This window comes from Electrophorus electricus, chromosome 6 (assembly GCF_013358815.1).
Source record: "Electrophorus electricus isolate fEleEle1 chromosome 6, fEleEle1.pri, whole genome shotgun sequence".
Lineage (NCBI taxonomy): Eukaryota > Metazoa > Chordata > Actinopteri > Gymnotiformes > Gymnotidae > Electrophorus > Electrophorus electricus.
In genome coordinates, this window is record NC_049540.1 from 22,042,213 (window position 1) to 22,066,648 (window position 24,436).

At 37.7% G+C, this 24,436-nt stretch overlaps 5 protein-coding genes across 5 annotated transcripts; 1 reads left to right on the top strand and 4 right to left on the bottom strand.

Moving 5' to 3' along the window:
* Nucleotides 1–5,822: 5,822 nt before the first annotated feature.
* LOC113574153 (claudin-4-like) lies at nucleotides 5,823–6,455 on the bottom strand. The gene has a single exon (XM_027004872.2). It carries the CDS (start codon nucleotides 6,453–6,455, stop codon nucleotides 5,823–5,825), a length of 633 nt encoding a protein of 210 aa, XP_026860673.2.
* A 10,923-nt stretch (nucleotides 6,456–17,378) lies between these two features.
* LOC113574518 (claudin-like protein ZF-A89) lies at nucleotides 17,379–18,031 on the bottom strand. Its single transcript, XM_027005506.2, has one exon. It carries the CDS (start codon nucleotides 17,946–17,948, stop codon nucleotides 17,385–17,387), a length of 564 nt encoding a protein of 187 aa, XP_026861307.2. The 5' UTR covers nucleotides 17,949–18,031; the 3' UTR covers nucleotides 17,379–17,384.
* Nucleotides 18,032–19,233: 1,202 nt separating this feature from the next.
* LOC113573219 (claudin-like protein ZF-A89) lies at nucleotides 19,234–19,939 on the bottom strand. The gene has a single exon (XM_027003349.2). It carries the CDS (start codon nucleotides 19,937–19,939, stop codon nucleotides 19,310–19,312), a length of 630 nt encoding a protein of 209 aa, XP_026859150.1. The 3' UTR covers nucleotides 19,234–19,309.
* Nucleotides 19,940–22,141: 2,202 nt separating this feature from the next.
* Nucleotides 22,142–23,242, top strand: LOC113574792 (claudin-4-like). The gene has a single exon (XM_027005948.2). It carries the CDS (start codon nucleotides 22,258–22,260, stop codon nucleotides 22,888–22,890), a length of 633 nt encoding a protein of 210 aa, XP_026861749.2. The 5' UTR covers nucleotides 22,142–22,257; the 3' UTR covers nucleotides 22,891–23,242.
* A 282-nt stretch (nucleotides 23,243–23,524) lies between these two features.
* On the bottom strand, nucleotides 23,525–24,415 carry LOC113575360 (claudin-4). Its single transcript, XM_027006827.2, has one exon. The coding sequence runs from the start codon at nucleotides 24,382–24,384 to the stop codon at nucleotides 23,749–23,751; it is 636 nt and encodes a 211-aa protein (XP_026862628.1). The 5' UTR covers nucleotides 24,385–24,415; the 3' UTR covers nucleotides 23,525–23,748.
* Nucleotides 24,416–24,436: the final 21 nt, after the last annotated feature.

The window sequence follows — 24,436 nt, forward strand, 5'->3', positions numbered from 1 at the left end:
CTCTCTCTCTCTCTCTCTCTCTCTCTCTCTATATATATATATATATATATATATATATATATATATGGAAAACTGGACTGTGGACATTTTCAGGGTCTCTAGATGATTGTGACAAAACCAAATCAATAACTATTTAAAATTCTTTTTAAAAATTAATTCTGTTTTAGACCATATTGAAAGATGTAATATATACACTATGGTTGGCTGTAGCTGCTGAGACTGAACTGTTAATAGGACTGTTTGTGTTGCTAAAATGAAAATGTATAGACATGTATGAAGCAACACATGGTTGCTTGATTTTGTGGAGTTATTGGGGAGCAAGATATTTAAAATTTATTCATGTAATTACTGAATTTCATGATTTGGGAGTTGGAATGGCAAAGGGTTAATGTTTACTTATGTGGTGTCATGTGGAAGGGAGGGAGTGAGATGCATGTTTGGAGTGTTTTTATTCTCCATTAGCATTCTCCATTAAAACCTAGATCACAGCACCAAGCTGGCCAAAATCAAATGGAAATAAACAGCGTTGGCAGTAGAACATGGGGCATTTTGATGCAGCAGTAATACTTGAGACATCTTCTCGAATTCAATAGCAAGGAACAATGTGCAGAACTGGATGAGCATTCCTGTAGGCTTAAATAAAGGTAGAAATAAAAGGCATACAAGGGACAGGTACAGGCACACAATAATCAAGTGATATGGAATAGGGAAGGTGTGGTGTGTGTGTGTATGTGTGTGTGTGTGTGTATGTGGCAGTGGGCAAGTCCACTGGGCTGAGACATATGGACTCTATAGAGATTAGAGGATTTGTAACTCATGATAAATAATAAAATAAAATGAAAAAAAAAATTGGACAGCCAAGGTGGAAAAATTGTATTTGTACTCACCTCATATAATGTGGTCAACTTTAAATTCTAAGGCAACTTACCACATCTTATTTTGAGTAAACTCGAGTGCACCTATGCTCACAAAACTCAAACTTCTTAGATTAGGCAAAGGTTTTCCTTACTGCAAGTTTGAATTAATCACATTGTTGTATCTTTAAAAAAAAGCACTTTAAATGTTTAACAATTCAATGATTAACAATTTAAACTCTTTGAGGAAAAGAGTTCTAACACAGAAAATGCTCTTTTTCTAAGTGCATGTATTCTGAATTTTTGACCAGTTTTTAGGAAAAGTCGAATAATTAAAATTGTTGCATTGCTGAAGAGCTGGAAGAAGGGAAGATGAAATTAAAGTTTGTAAAAAAGACACCAAGAAATATTTAAATATACTGGGGATAGGCAAAATAAAAGAAACAAGAGCCAAAAAGGCCTGGGGACCTGGGTTCATGATACGAACCGATACATCTACAACACAGCATGAAGTCAGGAGGGGTGTCCAAAATATTTGTCATGCCAGCATAACCATAATCATCATGCACATAAGAGTTGAAATGAAATATACGTAAGACAGTAGGGCAATTACACTGTAAAACAATTCCTGTAAATTATCCACAGTAATTACCTGGCTGAACTTTCACCAGTACCATCCTGTTTATTTGCACATACTGCTTGGAGCCCTATTGCTATTGTTAGGTTTTTTTCTTTTCTTTCTTTTTATTATTTTTCTGGCCTAAAATGCAATGTGCAGTAAAGACTGTAAAAGCTAGAAACACCAAACTTGGCATCAAGGTGGTCACTATATGCAAATGAATCCTTCCGGATAAGTGCATATTTTGCATAAACAGTCATCGACATTACATTTGATTTTGATAATTCTTCACAGCCTGTTTAGGCCCAGGACTCTGAAGCGGCCTATTTATTTTGGCGAATGTATGTCCTTAGGAGAGAACGAGACATGAATGCAGAGTTTCTTTATTCTCCATAATTATTAACAAATGGATAAGAGATAAATAAATGGACGAAAAGAGTAGAGTCGAGCTGGCTGAAAGTACAAAAAGAAAAGCAAACACGCTAGCAATAACGACTCAACGTGTGTGGCTGCTGAAGGGAAAGCTATAACTTGCCGTCCTGAAGGAGAGTCCCTGTGGGCTTTATATAGGGAAGAAACAAAAAGGCAAACAAGTCCCAGGTGCTGGCAGTCAGTAATCAGGTGACTGGGAGTAGATAGGAGTGTGTGGTAGGTGGTATGTTCCTTGAGCGGGGTACTTGAAGCACCATGACAACACATACATGTGCAATTACACTTAAATCACGTTATCGTTTTATTCTTTGTCGAACAAGGGAAGATCTGACATCACATAACAATTGACATTTAAAATAGCACTTTTCAAGAAACCGAATACATTTACAATTATTTTTACGGATATACATTTCATATGATTCGGAAAATCTGATGCACACTTATTAATGCTCAAGTTAGTGAAACATGGCTTATTGTAACGTGGAAAGTTGAGGGCGAACACACATAAGTAGTACCATCGCCTCTGACATGCGAGTGAGCTGAATCAAAAGCAGGGGAAGCCATAAACTATAGAGCGGACAGTGCAAATGAACGATACGTTTAACACCACCAGCAGAACACAATATATAACAAAACAGGCTACCCAGGGTGAGGATGAACACTAAACCTGGGAACTAAAATACTAAGGAAAGACAAACGAGAAAACAACGAAGCATAAAACTAAGACAAACGAGGAAGAAGAAAAGGAAGGGGAGTACCCCGAACCAGGCTACATTTAGCTAGACTAAAGACAATAGAGACAAAACACGTAACAGAACTAAAAAGAAAACCAGACAAAACACTATTCGTATATAAAAACGGGAAAAGAAACCTAAAACAGAAACGAAGCAATGGGAGAACACCTGACGCGAAAAGAGAAGACTGGCGAAAATGAATAGGAAAAGTAACGTAAACGAGAGAACAGTGAGAAAGTACAACGGAGGAGGGAACAGAATAAACCTAGCGAACCTAAATTGGGAAGACAACATGGACAAATAGGGGGAAGTACTTCGGTAGGGAGAACAGAACTAGAACAAGAGAACACGAACAGGGAAGGCAGCTAACCTGGGGCACAGAGAGAGAAATTTAAAAACTAAATTACATTTAATTAAAAAAAAATGCAGGGGGGCGTAGATGGGCGAGATCGAAGCGGGTTGAGAAAATGACCACCAAACACAAGACCCAACACCAAGCTTTAAATAGGAACACTAATGAAGGACAAACGAGGAACAGCAAAAGGGCAAGAGACAGGGAACCATGGGAACAGACGATAGTGGGAAAACACGGAAGTGGTTAGGTAGCCAGGGAAACGGGGGACGGACTGGTCCGTGAGCATGACACTTATTTCTTAATATCTGTAAATGTGGTTAGAGTTCTAATTGCATTTTCTAATTGCAAAAATTATTCAAGTTATTTCGTTAAACGTTTAAAACACAATAGTTCAGTAATAACTAAGTGCTTAAGCAGTAAAGGAAGACCATAAACATAGATTAAAAAAAGAAACATATTACAAGAGTTACACAATATTTCTGTGTAACTTAAAAGCAAATTATTGATTTATTTTTATATTGGCAGGCTATTCTTTCCCGTTTAGTAAAAAACACAGAGTTAACTGTTTTAAATAGAATTTAAAAAAGCTTAAAATTTATTTTTCTTTCAAACAAAATGTCACTGTTTGTACTTAAACACTGTGAGTACTTTCAGATTATTAATATATTTCATATTAACAGATTTATAGTTGTCAGATGCTTTATATTACTTAGGCAATATAAAGCACTCAATGTGACTGAAGTTAAAGTGAATATACCTCCCCTACATTTAACCGATGTCCACAGATTTTACCTGTGATCATTTTGTGATAAGGAGTCTTGTCCTTTGTTCGACATGAACTACTGAGAAAAGTTCCACCCAGGAAGACCAGGTTAGTAGATGTCTAGGCGATAGTGACATGGGCAAACAAGCATTAGATAAGAATTGTTTCTGTAAACTCAGTGCCAAAATTAAACCCAGCATTTGTGTTTTAGACATCATTTTCGTGCTTGCTTTGCAAGGATGAATTCCCATAGAATCCAAAGCTACGTTTCCCACGCCCATTGTAAATTTCTGTGATGCCACAGTCATTTACTTATCCTTGTTTATTTGCTCTAGTGTTATGAGAAAAAAAAACAAGGAGGACTTTTTGTTTGAAATATGGTTTTACTCACAGTGTGAAGCCAGTATTATACTTTTCCAGTTGAACTAGATTCCTGCTCTTGCTGAGCACAGGACTTCTAAGAAAACATATTCAGAACATTCTTGATTGTCAGAGGACTTCTAAGAAAACATATTCAGAACATTCTTGATTGTCAGAGGACTTCTAAGAAAACATATTCAGAACATTCTTGATTGTCAGTGTCTCTAGATGGAACTAAAATGGGAGGGAGGAAAACATGATTTGAGACATCCAGCCTCTAACTTAAAATTTCTGATCTGAAAGTTTCCAGAAAGAGTAAAAAAGAAAGAGCAAACAATTAAAACAATATTAAAATTATATTTTTGTTTCATGTTCAAACACAAAATGCAGATGCATCTGTGCTAGGATAAACAGAGGCTAGAAATGCAAATTTTCAGAGTCAGAAGTTCAGTTATTGATAGCTAAATCATTATAACATCCTGCATTTCTTAATATTTTATTTTAATAAAATTATAGATTTAAGTTTCTTTATAAATCTTTATAAACAATGATTTACCTATAGCATAGGTATTCATTCTGGAATTCAAATAAAATGTGGTCAGATGTATGACTGATCTGTTGATATGTCATAATGCATGGAATATCACATGTATAATAGAATCGGTAATAATGTACAGACTTAATAAAATATTTGATTAAACATACAGATTTAAGCTTCTTTAAAAATCATTAGTATAGGTAATCAACTCTAGACCTCAAATCCAAAATCTGGTTACATGTATGATTGATCTGTTGACATGTCATAACGCAAGGAACATTGCATGTATTAATAGAATCAGAAATAAATTACAGATTAAATAAAATATTTAATAAAAACATATGAAATTCCAGAATTATCTAATAATTACCAGATAAGGAATTAGCTCTGCCCTAGAGTGCTTCCACATGAATGAACACATAAAAAAAAGTTCCACAAGCACCCAAGAAAACAGAAAACTTCTAAATTGCTAAAAAAAAAAAAACCTTTATAGATATAGTTTGGTTATAAATCATAAAGCATCCAGGTCAGTTAGTTTTGCAAAACAGCAATTCTCTAATTGCAAAGGTTTGGCATATACACAAGAGTGGTTATGCAGTATATAAATGTCAGTAACAGTAAAGGGGTATATATTTGTTATTTCCAGGATTATATAGTACAAACAGAAGTACAATATATACACATAGTGCAAACAACATATTTCTGAATAAAACAACTTAAAAGGAAATTATTAAACTCAAACCTATGCACCTTTATGATGTTTTAAATGAGACTGCTTTATTTTTTTTATTTCTGTCAACAAAACATGACCAATATTTCTATGAATATTTACTCACCACAGACAGACAAAGTTAATAGACACTGAATAGTTGACAAGTGACAGGTGCCCAGTTCCCTCCTCAGGGCATTGATGAGGTCAGTGCTGTAAAAGTTAGCGATGGTGGCATTTCTAGTTCGGCACACTAGTTCATTTCTAGTCCAGATGGTCACATTTCTAGTCCAGGAATAGAGTACAAATCCATGCCACTGGTGATAGCAGTCAGCCTTAGAGTCCTCACAGACTTAAAAATAATAGGCACTGATCAGTTTAAAATTATTAAATTGTCCATTACCTGAGATATATTAATGTCTCAACCAGAATGACCAAACCTTAACTGAATTTTTGTCTTACACGTAAACTTTGCTGCTGTCAACAGATTTGGCCTGTGAATATGTTACACGATAGGGAGAATCATCCTTTGGTGGACATGAGCTACAGAGGAGACTTCCACCCAGAAAGAGCAGGCCAGCACATGCCCAGCCAATGTAGAGGGAAGAGCCCAGTTCCCTCCTCTGGGCATCCACGAGGGCAGGGTTGTAAAAGTCCCTGATGATACTAGTTGTAATCCAGCAAACTGGAATAAGGACAAGAAGTCCTGAAATGATAAACATGATTCCACCAGCAATGGCAATTTTAGCCTTAGATTCCTCATTTGGAACAAAGTGGGTGCACTTCCCACCTACAAAAGCTAGCATAATTCCAGTGACTCCAGCAACAATGGCGATGACCACCATGGCACGAGCTGCCTGTAGATCCTGATCAAGAGCAAGGAGAGATTCATAGGGCATACACTGCATCTCCCCTGTGCTGTCCACTACACAGTTCATCCATAAGCCTTCCCAATAAATTTGGAAAGTCACAAGGTTGGCCCCAACGAAAGCTGACACTCTCCAGGCTGGCAAACCACAGATAAGAATTGTCCCCACAAACCCAATCAATGCCAAAATGAGGCCCAACATTTGATGCCCCTTAGACACCATTTTCATGTTTGTGTTGAAGGATGAATTCAGTCTTGAATGAACCACTGTACCTCTGTGAATGGCTGCAATGTCTCATTCATTATTGACCCTTGCTTATATGCTTTAGTGTCAAAAAAGGGGGAGGAGTCTTTATTTGACATATACCTTTGCTCACAGTGTGAACCAGCTGGACCTGATTCCACCTACTGCTGACTTATAAAATTAAAAACAAGTTTTCAAGGTAGTCTTGAGAAGGGTCATCAGACTCTCCAGATAACCATAAAAGTGTTGTGTGGGAAAAGGTTACATCCTTCAACCTCAACCAACACCTATTGCTGGAATCTTTCCACGAAAGACACTAGATTCAGGTGTGTCTACTCATCTTAAACATCTGAATGGCCTGACATCCTACACATTTTAGAATATTTAAAAAATTGTGGTCTAATTAAGTCAACCATTGGGTTGGTTCTTCCTCACTAAGCCTCTATTGATCTATTATCTATCTATTTGAAAGCAATTTCATTTTAGAATTCTATAGATTTGGAAAACTGGACTGTGGACATTTTCAGGGTTTCTAGGTGTTTCTGGCAAAACCAACTCAATAACTAATTAAAAAATGTTTTCTGTTTCAGATGATATTGAAAGATATGATATATACACTATAAGGTTGGCTGTAGCTGTATCACACAGCCTGAACAGACTAAATCCGTATCTGACTACATTACCCACAAACCTCCAGTTTGATCCCACTCCCCAGATTGTTAATTTCACCTGAGTTTTATTTTTCATAATGTTTCTTATCTATTTAATTTCCGTTTGTCCAGATTGTCTTTGTGAATGCTCATTTGCCTGACATAGGTTTCTGTGCTGTCACCATCGCTGTTGTTATTGTTGTTGTGTATTATATTCCCTGGTTACCATCTATACTGCTTGTTATCTGGATTCTCTCTATTGCCTATTCCCATTTTGGATTGTGTTATGACCTCGTCTAGGCTCCAGGCCGTAACAGGAAGTTTGTTTGCCTATCCTGTCTGCTGGATTTTGACTTTGCCTGTTTTTTGACTACACCTTTTGATTACCCGTGTTTATCATCAAACTCTGTTATACTGCATTCAACTCCATCTCTGTGCATCAAGTCTGACAAGCTGCTGAGACTGAATTGCTAATAGAAATTTTGTTTGTACAAGGGTGCTTGACTTTGTTGAGTTATTGGGGAGCAAGATGTTTTTAACATTTACTTATAAAATGACATAATTACATGTTTAGCAATTGTGTGATTGTCAGAGTCTGAAACTAAATTATCTTGACTTTTAATTTACTTTTTTACTGTATGTGGCTAAAACACATTGATCAAATGGGTTCTCATATGACTTTTCTGAGCCATGTCACTGAAAGTCTATCATAGTTTGTCTGATTTTGGACATATATTCAATGTAACATTCTGAGGAAAACTGCAAAGCTCCAACAATACAATATTTGTTAAGAAAATCGTCTGTATCATATTGACATTTCTCAAACTTTAGCTATATGTATTATAGTTAAATCATGAAGGCAAAGTCACAATACCGAGTCCACTGAAAGTCCATACATTTCCTCATCAAAGTATACATTTGAGGATGAAGGAACAGCTGTTTCTTCTGAAGCATCTTCCATGTCCACTTGCTGGTGACTTTACCTCACTGAGCTTTAGATCCATGCTCTGGGTTTTACCAATATCTGGAAGAACATGGACACACAGTGCCACTGATGTGAAGCACATTGCACATTTAAACTATTGGATGGCTCCCCCTTCTGGAGAAGGAATATTCAGCTTGCTAAATGTGTGGGTGAGTAGGACTAATAGTGAATGAGTTTTATTGAGTAAATGAGTGAGTATTAGTTAGAAGTCAGTTCCATAAGGTCCTCTGCATTACAAAAAATAGCATACAAGCTGGGAAAGGTGGAAGAATTTAATGGTACTAGAATTGGAAGTTTTACAAGCAGGGAAAAATAGTAGCAAGTCTACAGTCACCACATGGCTCTCTATGGTAACCATACAGTGGTTCGCCTCCATTACTCGCTGTACACAAGCAGAATTTATAGTAAAAGATTAAGTCATTAACAAAGACCATCAATTTGTGATTCAAAGAGGGTTGCTAGCAGAGAAAATTTAAATGTATGCTTGTAACTGAGGGCCCTCTGCCAAGTCAGGAACCATTCAACATCAGCAAAAGAGGCAGAAGCCCACTGAAACGAATGAATTAAACTTTAATAAAAATGCAAATATACAAAATTTGCAATAATATTCTATTATTATTAGAATTGTAGAAAAAATATTGACAGTGAAAGCCTATACTTACATCTGCCTGGAGCATGAGAGTCTAACTGATCCAGCAGTATCTAAAACATATGGAGTAGTGACTCTACTTTTGCATATAATCAGGACAACTTTGAAAGTGTTGCTGGGATTCTGCTGAAAACATTTATTCCATAATTTTCCCAAATAACGCTTCAAATATTCATTACTGATGTCTTTTCAAATCACACATTGTGTTCTTGGGACAAACGGAGAAGGGCACCATGACCTGCTAAACTTTGTTTCCAGTGGCAGACAAGCCCTCATGAGTGAAAAGCTCTAATAGTTTCTGCCTTTTCTCTTCTAGTGTCTTTTCAGTTTCTGCAGGTGTAATGTCTGGCTAAGACTGTACAGACATAGCTGTCAGCAGGACATGTTTTTTCCCCCTGTGTCTATGACAGACCTCATCTTTGGTAAAGTATTAAGTCATTTAGGCTGCTCTATTTCACTCAGGAGGGATGACATTGCAAATGATTGTGAGAACTGATTAACAATGATATTTGCAGTTATGAAACACTACGACCTTGTTGGGTTGGCCACAAATTTTCATGTCATGAACCAATACTTGCACTGTTTGTCATCAGTCAGATAGAAAAGGTCCTGTTCCATTGCCAGTGGCAGAAGAAAAGCAGGTTTTTTTCCCCAAGGGATCTGAAAGGTTTTTGGCTGGGTCACTTTGAAGGTAGGCAATTAAGAAGATGAAGATAAACTGCTGGACCTTGAAGAATGTCAGAGTGGTGAGTTGAATTGTGGTTAAAGGGCTGCTGGGCCATGAAGAATGTAAGAGTGGTGAGCTGTATTGTGGTAAAAGGCTGCTGGAACTTGGGGAACTTTGAGCTACATACTGAGGACTGGTGAAGTATACACTTTTTGGGATGTGACAACAGAAAAGATGCAATCTTTGATTAGGCAGCCACAATTTATACTACATTAATTAATTAAACATCTAGCGATATTAATATAATCAGAAAATAAAATATTATATTTACTAGGTTACCTTGTAATTTCCAAACATTTAAACATTTTCAGCACTGGATTGGTTAAATAAACTGCTCTGTTTATTTATCTTATCAATCAATTGACCAAGTGTCTCCTCTGGCATATTTGGAAGAACATTCCCATGTGTGATATCATTCTAAAGAAGGGAAAGAGTTATAAAAAGATTATGTTGTACTTTAGTAGGCAGTAATAGCCAAGTAGCTAGCCAGGTCTGCTTATTCCATACAGCACTAATTTATTTATTATATAATTTTAAATATCCGATCAATGAGAAAATCAGATTGATATTTTTCAGTGACAAAATCAACAGAACAAAGCCTATTGCAAATGAGAGTAAGCTTGATGTTACTAAAGACAAGTTCCCAAGTCATTTTTATAATTACAACCCACATGCCTTTCTTGTAGTTTGGGCCTTTATCAGTAACCTCATGTATAGCAACAGTGTGCTCTGGCTGGGAGCCTATATATACACAACAGAGTTCTTTATCTTATATAATTTGGGGAAAAATTGTGCTTCTTTCAAAAGCTCCACATGGTGGAAAAACATGACTTGAACAGAAATATGCTTGTAAAAGCTGATGTTTTTAAACAAGTTATTAAAGTTATTCAGTTTGCAAGTGGACTTCTTTTTTACCTAGTAAACAATGACACAAGGAATAGAAACATTTCTGTTTCTAACTAAATGTTAATCCTGTGCAACTACACTGTGCACAAGAACAAACTGTCCAACCAATAGTTTAGTAGATGTGTCAACCATAGAAATTCAGCCTGAATAAGAAATGTCTCAGTCATAAATGACCTGTCTCGGTGCATCTGTCTAAATGGAATTCACTAGGCCATTGAAATCTCACAGACCCTAGTTCAGGAGATGACAACACTGTCTCAGCAAATGAAAGAGAAAGGAATTGTCTGTGTTCTGGCCTTGGGTATCATTAGAATGAGTTGTTTCCACACTTGCCAAGTAGATTACCTTCACTATTCTCTTGTCTTGTATATCAACAATTAAGTTGAAGTTCACAGGCTCATTTCAAAGGTCACTGTCCATGAACTAGAATCTTTAGTCTGGAGTCTTTTCATCTATGAGAAGGATCCTTCACACTCTTTAGCATTCCTCACTGAAGAACCAACTTTTCAACACTGTTTGAGTATAATGAATATGATGTGGCACTTTACACAACCCATCTGCTTATTGTGCATTCAGAGATGCTCTTCTGCATACTTTTGTTGTAACAAGTGGTTGTTGCCTTTCTATCATCTCAAACTCTGGCATCAGCGATGCATTTATTGCACAGAGAACCACCACTCACTGGATATTTTCTCCTTTTCAGACCATTCCTATAAATGGTTGTGTATGAAAATCCCAGTAGATCAGCAGTTTCTAAAATATTCAAACCAGCCCATCAAGCACTAACAACCATGCTATGTTCAAAGTCTCTTAAATTACCTTTCTTCCTCATTCTGATGCTCAGTTTGAACTTCATCGGGTCGTCTCGAACATACATGACTAAATGCATTGTGCATTGATTTGCTGCCATGTGATTAGCTGATTAAATATTTGCATTAATGAGCAGTTGAACATGTGTACCTTATAATAAGGCTGATGAGTGTATGTCATCATAAGTTATAAGTGGCAATCCAATCATTTATTTAACATCATCTTAGAGCTAAACGCTTGTATGATTGCAAATACTCATTATAATTTCTAAACCTAAATTTGACAAAGTTTAATTATTATATGCTTTATCATGGGGTAAAGCCACAGAACACCCTACTAAATGCTGTATGCTGGATGATGTAAATGTAACCCCACCCACCAAAAACACTACACCCTTGTTTACCTTATTTAGGAAAGGCAACATTTTTATTGCCTATCCAAATAATCCAAATGCCCACCTGAAGATGACATCCTAGTAACTCCTCTGCTCCCTGGGTACAATTTGAGAGCAACCAAACAAGCTATAAAAGATATTTAAAATAAAAGACACAAAATCTTGTGCACCTGATTAGGTGCCTGATTAGTTTTAAAGAGATGATCTTCAGTTAGCATTTGAAGACAGCAAGGGACTCCTCAGTTTGGACAGCCATTGGAGGTTCATTTCACCAACTGGGTGCTAGGTTGGAGAAGAGTTTTGATGTCTGTCTTCAGTACACCTTGAAGGACTGTGGGTCAAGCCAGGCTGTATATATCAGCTTTTGACCATTGCCATCAGGTAGGAGGGAGCAGATCCATTTTTGCCTTGTAGTCAAGAGTTTTAAATCTGATACAATCAGCTACAGAAAGCCAGGGACGTTGACATCTCTAACTTTTGGTTCATGAGGTCAACCTGTGAACTATTAAGAGGCTTTTTAAAAAAGCTTTTTAAGCATGCTTGGAAGCATGCAGGTGTCAATGTCAGTGCTAACCCAAACTTGCCAAACTTGAGTAAAAGCCACAGGGGAGACAAAGCGGATTACAGGTAAACTAGCCTCTCTCTGTGCCTTGCCAGGCTATCTTACACACAGGGTAAAACTGACCTTCACACCCTTGACATGATGTAGGTGTGAGTGAGAACCGAGTGAAGAATACGAAGTGTACATGAACCAGAACATGAGTGTAGCGTGATCTCATCATTTCTCATGACATTGGAAGCCTGACAGAAGGTAGAAAATAGAATTGATCATGATAGAAAGACTGATGGTTGCACTATAAGTGTTATCAAAAGTGATCCCAACTGGTTGTCGATAGAAGGAGGTGATAAAATTGGATAATGTGTATGTAAAAGGGCATGAACCTCAGTATATGTGTATATTTGCATATAATACATATTGATGGTAAATATGTGACTGACGGAAAAATGAATAGAGTACATTTGTGGGGTATAGAGTGAGATTCTGCTTGAGTCAGCAAGGGAAAGGATTCCTAGAGAAAAGGGTGTGAGCAGAGGTGAGTGTGTGAACATTTGTGTGTGCAGTAGGGCATAAATGTGTCCAGGAGAGTTCAATTATTGTGTGTGTTTCAAACTCCCAATGGGTTGGCACTACTGCACTATTATTCCGTGTGCATCTATGATTCCATGTGCACATATTGCCCCATGTATGCCGGTTGTTCCTAAGTAGTGTACTGGGAGTGTACATAGCTAGGGGGATAGAGTTCCCTTGATGAGAAATTATTTTCTTTTTCGTGTTTTGAGTGGATTAGACTATTTAGGACCGTGTCTAATGGAGAGAGGGAGATGTTTTGTTTGGGTTTCACCAGTTGGAAAAGAATACTGTGTAGAGTAGAACCATGCGCAGACAGCTGTGTGAAAGCTACCACAGAGGTGAGTGATACCGATATCGAGTGTTGGTGATCATAACACAGTGTTATGATTGTTTTTGTTATTTTGTTTACAGGTTTCTGATTTAAACTCACTAAAGAGGTGAATGTTTAATTTTGATTTCCCAGGTGTACAGATCCTCAATAATAGACTGATACTTCTTGTTTTCTTTTCTTTTATGCTTTTTCTTCTTATACTCTGATTCAAAGTCCCAGGCAATGGGATCTATTGGAATAAAGACCCGAAAGTGTTCATAAGCCATCGGTTTGGTTTCTTTCCCTGGCAAGTACATAGGGATAACTTTTATGTTTTGAATAGGCTTATATGTCAAGTTTCCATAGACAATTGGCCCAGTAATACAGCGTAGTACTGCCTTTTCGTAATAACGCGTAGGATGACCCGCCAGTAGTGAGTTGCAGTAGTCAAGCCTGTAGATGACTGAAGCCTGCAGACTGAACAAGCACCTGAGTGTCCTCTCTAGAGAGGAAGGAGGAGTTTTCTGAATGTTGAAGAGAAGAGACCAGCATGACCCAAGTAAATTTAGTGATCTAAGAATGACTGATAGTCATCTACAAATTGCAAGGTTTCTTGCATTCTCAGATGGATTAATCAATGAGTTTTATGAGATGGCAAGATCCTTGTGAGATCCCCAGTTGCTTTGGGCATGTGTAGTATCTTAGTCTTCCTTGGTTCAGCTTTAGGTTGTGGGCTGCTATCCATGATAAGAATTCGAAGGCAGCAAAAAGGATAGCTATTTCTGCACCCTCTGGAGTAGATGGGGTGAGTCCACACCCATTCTGGGTTTGTTTGGGGGAGGGGCTCATTATCGCTGGTTTGCTTTCACAGGGAAGAATTCCATCCTGTTAACTTTCTTTTCAAAGAAAGTGGAAAAATTCTGTGAGGTTAGGAAGTTTGGTGGATGGGGATCTTGAGAATGTATGAAAAAAATGGTGAAAAACTTGCATGGATTACATGCTGATACATTCGCTTTTTGTTTGTTGAACTGAACCTTTGCATCTTTAACTTCTGACCATAATTTATAAAGTAGACTAAACAGAGCAAAGATCAGAATCTAGATTTTCTCCATTTAAGAGGATTTACATTATTTATCAAACAAAAGTTTTTACTTTTTATGAGCAAACTCCATGTCAACCTGGAGGGCAGTTTTCATTTTTTCCAAAAGGTTTTCAGTCAACTTCAGTCACCAATTCATATGCATGTAGCCAAGTAATTTTCAGTGTCAAGGTCTAAACTTTTTTTAATACTTAGTGCAGAATATACTTCTTTAGTGTCTCCTTCTAGCCAACATCAAGCAATAAAGACCATATATCCTTAGCCCAATTACAGGAGAGTAGCAATGGCTTAAAAACATTCAAAAACACTAATCCACTTCTCTTTTCCTAAAATGAGGTACCCACCAATTATGTTGGCTAACGTAGAGCAGTATTTTCTGAAACAAACAAGAAGAAGGCTGAGGACAGACAGATTAGGACTAGATGCAGAATGTAGATGTAGATGAATTACAACAGACACAGGTGGAAACTTAGGAGGAACAAAAGGGCTAACTGTCACTCCCATCTGGATGGCCTCCCTAGAAGTACTGATTTGTAGCTGGAGCTGGTGCAAACTCAATGCCTTATTTGTTCTCTTGTCTTTATACCTCTAAATCCACTTTTCTCAGTTATCATGCCTTTAGAACATTCAACATTGCAAAATCTATGCTGTGTTGCATTGCACAGAAAACAGTCCCCATTTACATCCATGAAACCACACCAATCGTCTGCTGCAATCCCTATGCCATCAACATCATCTCTCGGCAACATGTTTATCTCCATGTTCAAAGCCACCAGCTGAAAAAAACGGGATATTTTATATCATTTTTCATGTTGAGGCACCACCTTTATAACTCTTATGTACAGATTTCACTTTGTTGCTGTTTAAAATAAACCTACTGTGCAATCATGAAACCAGCTACAGTCTCATTGTTCTTTCATAGTTAATACCTAAATAGTTGTTGTATGTTTTAAAATATACATATAAATAGCCCAAACTGATAGTTTTCTTTCATTTTTTTCTTCCCTGTAAATTAATCTCACAAGCACCAAAATGCTTTAATTTTAATTTTATAGTCACTAAAATTCTGACTGGTAAGAACCTTCAGACTTTCCTACTCAGTTGTGATTTCTGAACTTGTTACTTATTTCTCTTCTGTGATGTTTTCAAACCTGATCTCTCATGCTCAATAAGGCTTGCTCAGTTGCAAACTAAAAGTGTTAAAACTTTGGTCAGTGCCTTTCATTATTAATTGTCTTACTGCAATTTCCTCAATTACTGTCATTCTGGCAGAATTAACATTCAATACATACCAAAATCGGCCATTATTTCACATTCCATGAGAATGGCTAATTTCACTCAATTTCTGTACACATTACACTGGTTTCTGCTTTTTTTTTCCTGCATTCTATACAAACATTTGCTCATGACTTCAATGCTCTTGCTCCTTCCTTAAACTCATGGGCACATACACTATGGTTTCCTGGCTCTTGGTTTTTAAGGGTCCTCAAGTTTAGATAGACCTCATTGGGATGCAGTTCTAGCTCAGTACCTCTAAAACTCTTCTTCCATCTCCCCTTCCACCTCCAACTTCATCTTTTCCTGTTCACTCAATACGTTTAACCTTCACCTTTTTTGTTTCTTTTTTTGTCTTTTTCTTTGTAGGTTAACTGAGCTATACATAATGTAACAGTCCTTTGAAAAATGTGCTGTATAAATTTTAAATATAATTATTATTCCTAGCAGTATTTGCATTAGTGTTATGTTAAATGTGGGCTGAAGTAGAATGTGCTTTAAGTAGGGTTCAATAATCCCTGCCTTGCCTTGCACTTTATGTTTGCAATGTAATAAGGTGATTATAAACATAAACAGTTGTTTCAGCTGCTGTCCCAGTTTCTCTTGACAACCAAATATTACAGACATTGAGCCTCATATAATAACTTAAGCATTTGATTATTTAATTTTTAATAATTAATTGCAGAATTAGACAATTATAAGACATTTCATATAGAATGCATACAGAATATATACAGATGCATACAGAAAAAGCTGGTTACCAATAAAACTGGAATATGTTTGTGACTTTCTAAATTGTTGGTCCTGATCTTTTTATCCCTTCTCATATTTAATCCCAATGAATGTGTGACTATATCATTGTGATTTTTATTTTTAGCTCTGTGCATTCTTCATGAATTACTTGCATTATAATTTTTTGCATGGGACTTTTTTCTCATCCTTTATGTACTTCTGTGTGGATGGTTCATATTCCATTTCCTTTGTTAGGTCAAAACTTTGAAAGGTAAAGCTTGACCTTCACTTTAGGACTGACACTGGAGACATTATCAGGAAAGTTATGTAGTCATACCAGCAGGAGGGTAAGAAACATAAACATGTCTTTGATCCAACTTAAAGTAAAAACTGCAAGTGGCTCGGATGCCTAAGGAAACATTTGGCAATACTCAATGCTTGAAAAAAGGACTAAAAACATTATGATAAGAGGACAAACATGGTTGATATTTTTTTTACTGTTTAATTTATTTTGTTTCCATTTTCTTTTGATTACTTTTTTTAGTAAATGAAAATGTTTTTGAAGCATGTTAAAAATTGTTTTTGCTTCAAATGTTCCTTGAATAAACTTGTTGAGACAATTTAATTATTTTGAATTGTTTTTTGGCCCATTCAGTGAACAGAAATTTCTGATTCAATCAAAGAGTACTTTAGCCTCTCTATGCAAATGCTAATTATACAATCCAGTTCCTCTGTCAGGCGAGCTAAGCCATAATAAATTGCATCTTTTTTGCATTTGTTTTAGTGAGTATTTTTCTAGCTTGACCCAAGAGATTTTACTACATATTCAATGTCCCGTTATGGCACCCTATGTTTGAACAAGGCCTCTGATGGTTTGATTTGGCCATGGAGAGGTTTTCAACAATTTGGTTTAATTACCTGATAGCAAAATATGTCTCTTGATCCTTAAACATTTTCATTTATTTGAGTTAAAGTTGTCCTGTTGTCCTGTAAATTAAAGTTGTCCTGTGTCAATTGCCATCAGTCAGCATGTGGTCCAATAAGTTATTAGACTGTTTTGCTTGAAACTGAAACAGATTAAAGGTTTTTTCTATTAATGTACAATATGTACATTAATATGTTTATTGCATCTTTTCCAAAAACAATCTAATCCAATAAAAAAGATGAGTGTATTCTTCCATATACTCCACTCACACACTGAAGAACAGCAACTTGAACAATATTCCTCTGTTTCAATGCTCAGCAGCTGCTGGAGTATGTGCTGAGGAATATGGATCCACCCAAGATTAGGAGGAAGCCAGCTAACCATCCCGCATAGATGGAGGCCCCGAGTTCACCTCTCATTGCATCTGTTGCTGTAGGACTGTAGAAGCCCACAATGATGCCTTGTGCTGACCAGCTCACAGCTATCAGGCACAGTACACCTGCAATGATGTAGACCACCCCAGCTGATAATCCACATCTGATCTTGGCATATTGATTGTCACGATAAAAGTTAGTGGCTCTGGCCCCAATGACCATTAAAACAATACCGACTCCACCAGCTGCAAGGGAGATACAGATAAGGGCTCGACTGACCTGAAGATTTTGAGACAAAGCCAAAATAGTGTTATATACCTTGCACTGCATATTCCCAGTGCTCAACAGTACACAGTTCATCCACAAGCCCTCCCAGAACACCCGTGCTGTCAAAATGTTGGATCCCACGAAGGCAGAAACCTTCCACATGGGCAAAGCGCATATAACGATGATACCAGTGAAGCCCAAAAGGACCAAAGAGGCTGCCAAGAGCTGTCTTCCCATACTTCAAAGGATTTAGCACGTTCCTTCAGTTTTTAACTTTACAAGTAGTGTATAAGAAATACATGCAATAGGATAAATACAAAATATTGACAATTTCTTCAGTTTTCAATGCACAATTAATGCTCGAGGTAAAAAAAAAAATGCTGTAAGGTAAGCAATAGAAACAAACCTCCTTTAGAAAGACCTGCAGCCTTGCTGTGCCTCAAATGTTTTTGATGAAAGTGGAGAAAGAAGGGGTGGGGATTTCTTTTCTCCTGTCTCAGGTTTCCTCTTTTGCTTGATTCTTTATCTGCTTCTGATAATGGTGGTGAAAGAGAGCAAGCAGGTGAGTGAGTGCATGTGAGAGAATGGACAAGCAAATATATGTGCACTGGAGAGAACAAGTACAAAGAGGGTGGGAAGAGAGCAGAAAGAAGAGACTTCATTGTTCAACTAGGAGTACACATACCAAAATTCTACTCAGTGTTATTGATAACAGAAGCCCAGGGGCACATGAATGGTTCTAAAGTTCAAACCAGTTTCCTCCAGTATTTTGTAGGATAGAAAAGTTATTTTCTGGTCAAGCCAATTTAGACTATTACTGCATCACAAACAGTAAACTCATCTAGTGGTCAAAATAACTGAGTTTAAATGAACTAAACAGGGACTTGGACATATACTATAACCACTGCAATTATTTACATTTCATTACTTACTGAAGCACAAACAACCTTCACCCACCAAGTATGAACAAGACACCATTAACAGTTTTCCACCATCAAGCTTTAAAGCTGAAAACTATATTCATTTAAAAGATGTAACATGCATTGCACACAATTCATTACAGAAGAGATCCTGTTATGTAGTATGCATGTTATCTACATCACAAGACATATTTGCCTTATACCCAGCTCTTTATATTCTCCCCATAGAAAGATGGATGCATGCAAATTACCATGCCTCATCTTATAGAGGCGGTCTGACTACTGCCTTCCTATTAGGAATTAACATAGAAAGGAACATGCATGGTCTACTCGTGTAGCTAGTTATCTGAAGTCAAGTTAAAATGTGTCAAGTCAGCTTGAACATGGGCTCAAATGTAACAAAGGAAACATGCATCAGTAATACTGGCCACCTTCACCCTTGTGTAAAAAAACTGAAAATGGATCTAGAAAGCATATATCTAGTCATGTTAGTTGAACTAGGGCAGGAACTTGCAGTGGAAGCAAAAGCTTTGGAAGAATGACACAGGATATGTAAAATGGCATAATTTATTACATAAAATTTAGTTACATCACTTGATAAAAGTCAGTCTCTTGGTACCACCTCCGAATGGAGGAAATCCAGACCCCTTACACTTCAAGACATGGAACCCCTAGGCGCTACACATAGGCGCCACCGCTCTGGGTAGCGGTTCGTGGCGCAGAGTACTTGGCAGAATAACCACGATATTCACTTTTGGGGCACTGGCAACACAGAAGAGCGCCGCCGATCAGTAGCAAGCCAGCGGAACCCCATCCGATAAAAAGCGATGCTCCCAATTCACGTCTTTGCGCGTCCGCAACCTGGGGGTTGTAGAAGTCACGTATCACTGAATTCGCAGACCAAGACACCGGAATCAGACAGAGGACGCCTCCGATCAGAAATAACACGCCGGCGGTCACAGAAACCTTAGCTTTAGCCACATCATCTTCAAGGCAGTTGGTACACTTTCCACCCACAATTGCGAGCATAAATCCAAGTAGGGAGACGAGAATGGAGATGACCACAAGCGCGCGTGCGGCCTGTAGATCCTGTGGAAGGGCCAGCATAGAATCGTAGACCTTGCACTGCATCTCACCAGTGCTTTGTATCACACAGTTCATCCACAAACCTTCCCAGTAGATCTGGGCAGTTACGATGTTTTGCCCAATGAACGCAGTAACTTTCCACATTGGCAGTGCACAGATGATAACGTCACCAAAGCAACCGATAATAGCCAGAGCCAGACCAAGAAGCCCCAATGCCGCCATTCTTTCTTACTTTAGAGCACGCTGCTTAATAGCAAAGACGTCTGTAGACCTGAGAAGTTGCTTTACTTCGGCTCTTTTATAAGCCTCAATGCCAGTCAGGCAGTAATCAGGTTGATCACCATTAGCGCTAAACGCGCCACGTGCAGTTGATCACAAAGCTTGTTCTCAATAAGTTGTTGCCACCCACTATCATGCGTGAATGCGGTGTGTCATGAGTTTTGACCGGTCTTTGTATCTTTACACACGTGTGATTTGTATGTCAGGTTATTGAAAGTAAAATTAGGGAACATTATATACATATATGTCATAAGTACATGTGGCATTTTATAGAGTTATATCAAGTATTCTCTGTAAAGTTCAGAGAGTAAAAATACGAAAATAGGATGCCTGCCGGTACTGTTTGTGACCACCCCCCAATTAACGTCCACCAATAGCCTACTGCCTTTGGGCAAATCAGTGAGAGTAAATGCAATGATTAATAAAAAACATACTTTATTTTGGCCTTGCTCATTCTTTTTGTGGGTTAATGTCTTTACATTTACATTCATTCAGTGAATGTCATTGCATTTTTTTTAAAAGATTGAATGTTTTAAACAAATGTTAAGTACATTAAAACCATAATATGCTGTTCTCAGTTATCAATAACAATCCTCTGTCCTCTGTTATCAATAAGAATTTCATAATGGGTCTTAATGATGCCTCTCTTTCCATATGAAGCTGCATGCAGTGCATGTGTTCACCACTTTGTACTAGTATTGTACATATAACTTAATACACATCTGGGAAGAAGATAAGCAGAAGACTGCCTTTTAATCAACCTGTGGACATTAGAAGGGAATGTCCACCCCCCCCCCATATATATATATATATATATATATATATATATATATATATATATATATATATATATATATATATATATATACACACTCACACTCACACACACTCACACACACACACACACACACACAAAGTATACTGTACTTTGATAGCATGCCGCCAACATTGAAATAAGTCATTTCATGAAATTTCTTCCCTTCTAGATATTCCATGATAAACTATGAGTGGCATTAATTAAAAGTGGAAATTTTCAAATGTTTAGAAACTCAGCCATGGTAGCAAGACAATACATCTGAATGTGTGTGTGTGTGTGTGTGTGTGTGTGTGTGTGTGTGTGTGTGTGTTTGCGCGCACACATGTAATTTAATCATAAAATCATAATCTTTTGTTGATTAGTGTATAAACAATCTGGACAAAGCTTATCTAGTTTAGAGCACAGTGTGTTTGAACGGTGATACATTTTGATAAGCTTTAATGCTTGCAAACATATTGTTAATAATGTAAGCATACAATTATGACATTCTAAGATAAATGATAAAATTATAAGGATAATGTGGATCTTACGTAGGATTCATACAGTCTTTCTATAGAATTACATAAAATACGTATTAACTGAGTATATAAACATTTATGTCTGTGTCTACAATCATACAGCAAAGCATACTGCTTTCTGGTGAATTTACAATAAAACCTAAATAGGTTTATTCGATTTAACTAAGTAAAGCGCTTTTTTAAAGAGCAATATTGGGTTGTTGTTTTTGTTTTTTTTTCCAAAATGGGTAAGCCACGTGACGATATTGACTCATTTCACAATTCCATCTTGCCTGCCGTCTTTTCTACCTTTTATGTGGTCTTGGAACAAAGTTTAGGAGTACGGCTACAGTCGCAGGTACTCGTGGAATTCGTGCGTTAGATTATCACAGTATACACTAAAAGAACAAAAAGAAAAAAGAAAATCTGTAAAACATTAAGAATAGGCTAAAGGTAACTTTTAAGACAGATGTATTACAATGTGACTTGAAAATATATATATTTATATTCAGATTTGAATTAGTTGTGAAGGTAATTTAATTTTGAAACGGTAGGCCTATCACTGCACTGCGTCAGTTTGCTGAGGGACTCGATCGACGGCCGTTCTGTTACACATGTTAAGGAATACGTTTACCTCAGGAGGGCACATCAAATCAGTTGAATAAAATGGGTTTATTTCTTCACTTACAAATAATAGGGTTTAGGCTGTATTTAACCGAGGGTAATTGGAATTTATGTTAGCCAACATGACACTACATAACACTACGGTCACACATGGTCCAAGCACATCTCTAGGGGTCGTCTATCCGCCACGATTTAGCTAAATCCCACCCTTAGAGATACTGGGGCGGTGGTCTACGTACAACATTTGCCTGCGAGAGACATTCACACTTAAAGAAGTGGAAACCAGTACAAATAAAAATCAAACTAATTGGGACAGATTCGCTATGGCGTCACTTGGGTTGCAGATTTTAGGCATTACCCTCGCCTTTGTTGGTTGGCTGGTGGATATTATAACCTGCGTCCTTCCAATGTGGAGAGTAACCGCATTCATCGGCAATAACATTGTAACGGCACAGATCATTTGGGAAGGACTGTGGATGGCGTGTGTTGTGCAGAGCACGGGACAGATGCAATGCAAAGTTTATGACTCTATGCTTGCTTTGCCACAGGATCTGCAAGCTGCTCGGGCTCTAGTGGTTCTCTCAATTTTGGTATCTGTTTTTGGAGTTCTCTTGGCAGTTGTTGGGGGCAAATGCACTACTTGCATCAGTAATGAAACAGCTAAGGCAAAAGTTGCCATTTCCGCGGGTGTGTTTTTTATTATCGGAGGACTGCTGTGTCTAACAACCGTCTCCTGGTCAGCGCACACCATAATCAGAGACTTCTACAACCCTCTGTTTTCTGATGCACAAAGAAGGGAGCTCGGTGCCTCGCTTTACACTGGATGGGGCGCCGCAGGCCTGCTTCTTATCGGGGGTGCGACACTGTGTTGTCAGTGTCCCCCTAAAGAAGAACGACCACACGTTGCGAAATACCCCGCACATAAGTCAGCTGCCTCGACGAAAGAGTTTGTATGAGGACATTTTGTTCCTGCATTTATTTTACTAAGCTTTTCATCTTTTACTGTAACGGAACACAACCTTGCATTGTTAGTCATCGATGTGAGTAATATATTGTGATATCTTGTCTAAAAGTAAGGAATCTGCTAACCCAACAGTACTTTGATTCAAGTTTAGGTATACTGACCATAAACAACATTAGTTACGTAATACAACACTGCACTTTAGGTATTAATATCCTGGTTAATCGGAGTTAATCATTTTATTAGTTAGGTGACAATAATTATTATCTCATGGAATGTTTTTATTTTCTAAAATAAACACATTTACTGACCTGCTTAAACAATAAATAAATAACTAATTAATTTAATTGTATGTTTTTATACTTCACAGAAGAATATGTTTATGCTCAATTGTGCAGAAAAAGTTAAGCAAGTAAAAGGAATAAAGCTCCTAAAATTCCCAAAATACTGCTGAAAGGGAATTTTCCCGTTAAACTCTGTTGGTACCATGTACTGTATAATAATTAAAAAGAAAGAAAGAATGACACTGATGATCTGGGGATTAATCAGAAAAAGTATTTAAGTCAGTCGACGCACTAATCAATGAGTCACATATTACTTTGCATCATATTTTAATTTTGACAATCAGGCATTTTAAATTAATTTCAGGCATCACATTTCCAATGTGTGGAATTTGTTTTTGCATAAATATTTGACAAATCAGAAATCCATGTCATTATCATCAAAGGTCAGAAATCACATAATGCATGTGATATCAAAGTATGCCTTTTGGGAAACAGACTTTTAATGGTAGATGAGTCAGCATTTCTTCAGAGTTTAGAATCAGTTCTCATGGAAACATGCATTTTGTTGGTCACACATAATTCATTGCTGGGGATGTTGATCTGGCAGGGGCAAATTTGGCTGCTGCATAAGGCTGGTGATCCTTGGGTGGGCAATTCCAGCAAAGCAGTCCTCCCCCTAACAGCAGGAGAACTGCAGATCCCCAGCCAATATAGAGGGCAGCCCCAAGCTCTCGACGCTGGGCTTCTGACACCAGAGGATTGTAGAAATCCCTGATAAGGGTTTGTGCAGACCAGCTTACAGGTATGAGAATAAGAAGGGCAGAGATAATGAAGATAACTCCTGAGAAGATGCAAGCCTTGGCTTTTGCTGCCTCGTCCTCCATACAGTTAGTACACTTTCCTCCAACCACAGCCATCAGCACACCAAAGATACCCACCAGGACGGAGATGATAACCATGGCTCGGGCAGCCTGCAGGTCCTGAGGGAGAGCCAGCATGGAGTCGTAGACCTTACACTGCATCTGTCCAGTACTCTGCACCACACAGTTCATCCACAAACCTTCCCAGATGACCTGAGCTGTCACGATGTTAGCTCCAATAAAAGCTGTGACCCTCCACATAGGCAGAGCGCAGGTGATTATTGTCCCCAGCCAACCTGCCATAGCTATCAAAACACCCAGGATCTGGAGGCCTTGGGATGCCATTGTTATTGGTGGTCCTGCAGACAGCGGTCAATGCTTCATGAGAAAGATTGGG